At 42.9% G+C, this 8,291-nt stretch overlaps 1 protein-coding gene across 1 annotated transcript in view; it reads right to left on the bottom strand.

The window, feature by feature from the left end:
* Window positions 1-228: 228 nt before the first annotated feature.
* LOC114487954 (neuroblast differentiation-associated protein AHNAK-like) overlaps window positions 229-8,291 on the bottom strand; it is a 44,929-nt gene continuing 36,866 nt past the window's right edge. The window contains 1 exon segment of the mRNA XM_055091381.1: window positions 229-388. Within this exon segment, the coding sequence (XP_054947356.1) occupies window positions 229-388 (160 nt within the window).

The raw sequence follows: 8,291 nt of genomic DNA, 5'->3' as shown, positions 1-8,291 counted from the left end.
AGTCCAAATCCAGAACTGTGTGTGTCTCATGGGCTGGAGGGTGGTGAGGGGAGGAAAGGGTGGCCAGAGGAAAGGAGTGGGGGATTGGGGGCAGTGGCCATTCTTAGCAGTTCGAAGGAAACAGGGCCTTTCTCCCAAGCACCCTGCACAGGCTCAGTGGCAGCTCTGGCCACCTGCCCTCCCAGGAGGGTTCCAAACCCCCATGGAGTGCCTCAGAGTGGAGAGGGTTCAGGCCAGGAAGACCACAAAGATGATGAAGAAGACAATGAGGATGAGGAAGATTTTGACCATAAGCCACCGGTTGGAGGTGACCGACTGGAAGTACTTGAGGATCTCTGAGTGGGCGGCATCAACATCCAGCTGGGCTCCCAGCACGTTCTCGTCGATCCTGGGGATAGGGCCGGGAGGAGGGGAAAGAGAATGACACTGGATTAAAAAGAATGCTGTTGAAGTGTATTTTCTGCATGTTTATATATTTGTATTGATATATAGAAAAAGCTCTGGAAGGGTAATATAAACAAGTCTTGGCTGTGGTTTGAAAATCAACTCTGCAACTTATTAGTTTATGACCCTAAGCCAGTCATTTAACCTCAAGTCTCATTTTCCTCAACTGCAAAGGAAGGAAAGATGAGGATAACACAAATCGTAAGTTTGTTGTCAATCTTAAATGAGTTATATAAAGTGTCCAACCCATACTAAGAGGATCCAAAATGTTAGTTATATTTTTTTGCTCATTGGTATTTATTGATTTTTGTCTAATAAACAGTATTGCATTTGTAATAAGGGGGAAAAGTTCACAGACCATTATGGTAAGGAAACCCTGGTTCTGAGTGAGAAAGGAAGAAAAACGATGATGTAAACAAAGTCAAGAGATAAGAAAAGCCCTATATTAGGAGAACATGTCTCTCAGGATATAGAGAAGTTCTCAGAAGAATGGCAATCTCTTGAGACACTGCTGAGGAAAATCAAACATATCCCAGCTAATCTGAATATGCAGTCCTAAAAACCAAATATAAACCCCGGTCTTTGCAAAGGGAGTCACTGGGAGCAGGCACCTGTGGGAGCTGTGAGGTCAGAAAAGTTGGTGGAGCCTGGTAATCAAGTCGGTAAGTGAGAGGAAAGGCTGGGCCAATGGCTGCAAGCCCAAGGTCCTGGTAAGGTGGTCATGAGGATGGCGAGCGAATCTCTGTCCAAATGCAGGAGCCTGGATTGTACATGACTCCCTGTTTTTGTCAGGGAGGCTAACTAAAGTATCAGGTTTCCTAGCTTTTGGCTATAATTACATTTCTCAGTGTGGATGCCTTTGTCATCTCATACCCAATTAAGCTCATTCATATTGGCAATTATAATGGCTTTGCGTAACAAAAATGGAAAAACAATGAATGCAATCTGGCATATAAAAGATTTTAAATGGGAGTCTGTGAATGAAATCTAACACAAGGAAAGAAATTACTATTATTCTATAGTAATTTTAAGAGAGAAAACTTCTTTAAGGAAGAAGGTCAGCTAATAAATGTAGAAGGAATAAGCAACTTAGAAAATTACCATTTTGCAACACACACTCTCACAAACGAATCAGGCAAGGACCATCAGGGGGCTAAGGAACTGGAAATTCACAGTGACTCAAAGCATCACTCCACAGATGACAGTCTGATGGTCACCACCTTGAACAAGTGGCCAAACTTGGTATCACCAATAAAAGAGATAACCTCATCAAGTGCCTACTGATATGATCACCTGCCGGCCAAATACATGGAACTTAAATTTAATCATAGGGAAAACAATGGACAAATAAACATGCAGGACCTCGTACAAGAGACACTGGCCTCTCCAAAAAAAAAGTAAGTATCACACACACAAAAAAAACAAAAGGCAGACTCGAGAGACACAACAATCAAATGAAATGTATGAATGTTGCCTAAATCTTAAATTGAAGGAAAAAAGCTAAAAACTTTTTTTTTTTAGAACAGTTGGGGAAATTTGAGTATGGACTGAGTATTGGATTGTGTTGGAGAATTGTTCATTTTCTTAGGCTTGATAATGGTATTGTGGCTGCTCAGGAGAATACCTATTTTTGGCAGATGCTTGCTGAAGTATCTGGGGATAAAATGTCATGATGTTTGCACCTACTTTTAAATGATTCAGAAAAAAAAAAGGTGAGAGGAAGCAAATGTGATAAAATGTCAACAGTTGGTGAATCCAGGTGAAAGGAATATAGGTGTTCCTTATGCTATCCTCCCAACTTTTCTATAGTTTGAAAATTTTTAATTTACAAGTTGGAGGGAAAAGGAAAACGAGTAACACTAGATCAGCAGTTTTTCTACCTTAGAAAAAAATAAGAATCACCTGTTGAGCGTCTCAAAAACGCAAATTCTTTTTCTTTTTTTTTTTTTTTTCTGCCAAGCCAAGTGCCTTTTGGGATCTTAATTCCCCGACCAGGGATCGAACCTGAGCCCACAGCAGTGAAAACGCTGAGTCTTAACCACGGGACCGCCAGGGAATTCCCTGGCGGTCCCGTGGTAAATTCCCTGGCGGTCCCGTGGTTAAGACTCGGCGTTTTCACTGCTGTGAGCTGGGGTTTGATCCCTGGTTGGGGAACTAAGATCCCACATGCCACAAGGAGTGGGCAGAAAAAATAAAAGCAAATTCTTAGGTCTCACATTCAGAGATTCTAGGGAGGGGCCCAGGAAACTACATACTGAGAACTTGGGACTAAATCAGTGGTTTCTCAAGAGGGTGCTCAAATCCAGATCCACTGGCATTTGCAGGAAGCAAACACAAGAATATCTGGGTCTATTTTAAAAATATCATCCTTTCAAAATTTCAATTTCTTTTTCATATCATTGCCCACAAATTTTCTCTCCCTTGTTATTTCCCTTTTATGTTTCAATTTACTGCCAGATTGCTTCTGAGCCACTCAACAGAAATTGCTGGCACTGATCCAATTGATCCAAGCCCCCTGATCCAAGTAATGCTTGAGGATCCTAAATTCACACTTCCTTTCTCAGGGGCACCAAGAAATAACGACCCCTTTCTCCCTAAAATTCTTTCCACCTCAGCTTCACATCTCTTTGCTTTTTTCTCTCATCTCCCTAAAACTTCCTCCTCAGTCTCTTGGACAGATTCTTCCTTTCACCACATATGCCTGGAATACATGGGGAGCTGTCCTGTCCTTATTCTCACTTTACCCATTGTCCCTGGGTAGTCTCATCTACCTCCATGTTTTCACCAAGAAGCTGCTGACTCCCAAGGCCTTCTCTCTCTAGCTTAGCCCTCTCTTCTGAGCATTAAGACCATGCATCTCACTCAGCTGTCCCAGAACAAACCTCATTCTCCTCACCCAGCACCGGTCTGCGGCCTCTTGGGTTCTCTCCCTATCCCCAGATCCAGGAGGACTAGCTCACAGGAGCAACAACGAATGTTTGCTAAACCAATGAACAAATGAGTACTAACACTGAAAAATACTTATGACACTTTTTGAAGGAAGACTAGAATGTAAAGTTGTATACATACTATAACTCTAACTTTTTTTTTTTAAATAAAAGGCTTTCAGTTTTGTTGGCATGCGGGATTTTAGTTCCCTGTCCAGGGACGGAACCCATGCCCCCTGCAGTGGAAGTGTGGAGTCCCAACCACTGGACTGCCAGGGAATTCCCTAACTCTATTTAAAACACATATGCAGGGGCTTCCCTGGTGGCGTAGTGGTTAAGAATACACCTGCCAATGCAGGGGACACGGGTTCGAGCCCTGGTCCGGGAAGATCCCACATGCCGCAAAGCAACTAAGCCCATGCACCACAACCGCTGAGCCTGTGCTCTAGAGCCCGCGAGCCGCAACTACTGAGCCCATGAGCCACAACTACTGGAGCCTGCGCACCTAGAGGCAATGTTCCACAGCAAGAGAAGCCACCGCAATGAGAAGCCTGCGCACCACAACATAGAGTAGCCCCCACTCGCCGCAACTAGAGAAAGCCCGCACGCAGCAACAAAGACCCAACGCAGCCAAAAAAATAAATAATAATAAATAAATTCTTAATAAAACACACATATGCATTGCGGAAGGAACACAAAGCTTTTTTTTGTTTGTGTGTGGTATGCGGGCCTCTCACTGTTGTGGCCTCTCCCGTTGCGGAGCACAGGCTCCGGACGCGCAGGCTCAGCGGCCACGGCTCACGGGCCCAGCCGCTCCGCGGCACGTGGGATCTTCCCGGACCGGGGCACGAACCCGTATCCCCTGCATCGGCAGGCGGACTCTCAACCACTGCGCCACCAGGGAAGCCCCCACAAAGCTTTTATTGATACAAATCTGTTTCTTTGAATCTATAATATTCTAATATTCAAAATACACTGTAAGGCTTCCCTGGTGGCGCAGTGGTTAAGAACCCGCCTGCCGATGCAGGGGACACGGGTTCGTGCCCCGGTCCGGGAAGATCCCACATGCTGCGGAGCAACTAAGCCCATGCCCCACAACTACTGAGCCTGCGCTCTAAACCCCACAAGCCACAGCCACTGAGCCCACGCACCTGCAGCCTGTGCTCCACAACAAGAGAAGCCACCACAATGAGAAGCCCACGCACCATAACGAAGAGTAGCCCCCCGCGCCCCACAACTAGAGCGCACACAGCAACAAAGACCCAATGCAACCAAAAAAAACAAAAACAAAAACAAAAACATTGTAGCCTGAGGAGCTCGATTATGGCCTAACTCAGCAATTCAACTGAATTCCCTAGGTCTCAGTTGAACCAGATAAGAATCAGTCAATTCTCCTGGTTCTAGGATCAAGACTGCTGTCTTCACAGTGCCGTTAAATTGTCCAATTAAATATGCGAGGCTGCTTAATGCATTGGTGTTGGGAAACCTGCTTTATACAAATGCAGGTGTTCATGCAGTTTCACTTGGTCAACAACCAAGAGTACAAGCGCTCTGCTTGCTAGGTGCTGTGGGGAATAAAGAACATCCAGGCCTGGACATTGCCTGAAGGCATCAGATTAAGTGGGCGGGAATGTGTGAACCTGCGGATTCCTCAAAACTCCCACACCTCCCCTCCTTGATTCTCTCCACTAATGGCCTTTGTTCTTACCAAACTGAGAACACGGAAGTAGTCTGAAGAATTGGGCAAGGTAAAAAAAACAGGTTCCTGGCCTCACACTTGGAGATTCTGATTCCACAGATGTGAGTGCAGTGGACTGCCAGGAACCTTCATTTTTTTTTTTTTTTTCCAGGAGAAAATATATTTTTAAATTAGGTATAGCCGATTTAAGATACTGTAGTAATTTCAGGAATAAAACATGGTGATTCAAAATTTTTAAAGATTCTACTCCATTTAAAGTTATTATATGGGTTTCCCTGGTGGCGCAGTTGTTGAGAGTCCGCCTGCCGATGCAGGGGACACGGGTTCGTGCCCCGGTCCGGGAGGATCCCACGTGCCGCGGAGCGGCTGTACCCGTGAGCCTGCACGTCCGGAGCCTGTGCTCCGCAACGGAAGAGGCCACAACAGTGAGAGGCCCACTTTCCACAAAAAAAAAAAAAAAAAGTTATTATAAAATGTTGGCTATATTCCCTGTGCTGTAAAATATTTATATTCTTGTAGCTTATTTATTTTATATACAGTTTTTATCTCTTAAACCCCTCCCCCAATCTTGCCCCTCTCCCTTCCCTCGCCCCATCAGTAACCACTAGTTTGTTCTCTATATCTGTGAATTTGTTTCTGTTTTGTTATGTTCATTCATTTTTTTCTTTCCATTTTTTAAATTGACATATTGTTGATTTATAATATTATATGTTTTAGATGTACAACATAGTGAATCACAATTTTTAAAAGTTACACTCCAATTACAGTTATTATAAAATATTAGCTATATTGTCTGAACTGTACAATATATCCTTGTAGCTTATTTTATACACAGTAATCTGTACCTCTTAATCCCCCACCTGCATGTTGCCCCTCCCCCTTCACTCTCCCCACTGGTAACCACTACTTTGTTCTTTATATCTGAGTCTGTCTCTTTTTTGTCATATTCAGTAGTTTGTCTTATTTTTTAGATTCCACATATAAGTGATATCATACACTATTTGTCTTTGACTTATTTCACTAAGCATAATACACTCCAAGCCTATTCATTGTTGCAAGAGTTGCTGCAAATGGCAAGAGTTCATTCTTTTTATGGCTGAGCAGTATTCCATTGTATACATATACTACATCTTCCTTATCCATTCACCTGTTGATGGACACCTAGGATGTTTCCATATCTTGGCTATTCTAAATAGTGGTGCTGTGAACACTGGGGTGAATGTATCTTTTCAAATTAGTGTTTTTGTTTTCTTTGGATATATACCCAGGAGTGGAAAGGAACTGCTGGACCATATGGTTGTTCTAATATTTTTACTTTTTTGAGGAACCTTCATACTGTTTCCCACAGTGGCTGCACCAATTTACATTCCCACCAACAGTGCACAAGGGTTCCCTTTTCTCCATATCCTTACCACCATTTGTTATTTGTGGTCATTTTGATGATAGCTAGTCTGACAGGTGTGAGAGGATATCTTATTGTGGTTTTGACTTGCATGTCTCTAATGATTAACAATGTCGAGCATCTTTTCATGTGCCTGTTGGCCATCTGTATGTCTTCTTTGGAAAAATGTCTATTCAGGTCTTCTGCCTTTTGTTTTTTTTTTTTTTTTTTTTGGCTGTGCTCTTCGGCTTACAAGATCCCACTTCCCTGACCAGGGATCAAACCTGTGCCTCCTGAATTGGGAGCACAGAGTCTTAACCACTGGACCTCCAGGGAAGTCCCTCTACTCATTTTTTGATCGGGTTGTTGATTTTTTTTTTTTTTTTTTTTTTTTTTTTTGCAGTACACGGGCCTCTCACTGTTGTGGCCTCTCCCATTGCGGAGCACAGGCTCTGGACACGCAGGCTCAGTGGCCATGGCTCACAGGCCTAGCCGCTCCGCGGCACGTGTGATCCTCCCAGACCGGGGCACGAACCTGTGTCCCCTGCATCGGCAGGCGGACTCTCAACCACTGCGCCACCAAGGAAGCCCGGGTTGTTTGATTTTTTTGATGTTGAGTTGTATGAGCTGTTTATACATTTTGTAAATTAACTCATCAGTCGTATCATTTTCAAATATCTTCTATTTTGGTAAACTATCTTTTTGTTTTGTCGATGGTTTCCTTTGCTGTACAAAACCTTGATTTGGTCCCATTTGTTTATTTTTGGTTTTGTTTCCTTTGCTTTAGGAGATGGATGCAAAAAATATTGCTATGATTTATGTGAAAGAGTATTCTGCCTGTGTTTTCTTCTAGGAATTTTATGGTTTCTGGTCTCACATTTAGAGTCTTTAATCCACTGTGAGTTTACTTTTTTTTTTTTTTTGATGCACCAGGTGGCTTGTGGGATCTTAGTTCCCTGACCCGGGCCCCTGGTAGTGGAAGCGCAGAGTCCTAACCACTGGACCGCCAGGGAATTCCCACACTTTGAGTTTACTTTTGTATATATGGTGTGAGAAAATGCTCCAATTTCATTCTTTTACATGTAACTGTCTGGTTTTCCCAGCACCACTTACTGAAGAGACTGTCTCTTCCCCACTGTATATCGATGCTTCCCATGTCACAGATTAATTGACCATAAGTACGTGGATTTATTTCTGGGCTTTCTATTCTGTTTCATTGATGTGTCTGTTTCTGTTTCAGTACCATAGTGTTTTGATTACTGTAGCTTTGGTACAGTCTGAAGACAGGGAGCATGACACCTCAAGCTCTGTTCTTCTTTCTCAAAATTGTTTTGGATATTGCAAGTCTTTTGTGTCTCCACAAAAGACTAAATGCCATTACTTCACAGGTGAATTCTATCAAACATTTAGAGAAGAGCTAACACCCATCCTTCTCAAACTCGTCCAAAAATTTGCAGAGGAAGGAACACTCCCAAACTCATTCTATGAGGCCACCATCACCCTGATACCAAAACCAGACAAAGATACTACAAAAAAAGAAAATTACAGACCAATATCACTGATGAATATAGATGCAAAAATCCTCAACAAAATACTCGCAAACAGAATCCAGCAACACATTAAAAGGATCATACACCATGATCAAGTGGGATTTATCCCAGGGATGCAAGGATTCTTCAATATACACAAATCAATCAATGTGATACACCATATTAACAAATTGAAGAATGAAAACAATATGATCATCTCAATAGATGCAGAAAAAGCTTTTGACAAAATTCAACACCCATTTATGATTAAAACTCTCCAGAAAGTGGGCAAAGAGGGAACCTACCTCAAC

This window comes from Physeter macrocephalus, chromosome 16 (genome assembly GCF_002837175.3).
Source record: "Physeter macrocephalus isolate SW-GA chromosome 16, ASM283717v5, whole genome shotgun sequence".
In the NCBI taxonomy this organism is placed as follows: domain Eukaryota; kingdom Metazoa; phylum Chordata; class Mammalia; order Artiodactyla; family Physeteridae; genus Physeter; species Physeter macrocephalus.
The sequence above is the reverse complement of the archived record's forward strand: the minus strand, read 5'-3'. Positions and strand labels throughout refer to the sequence as shown.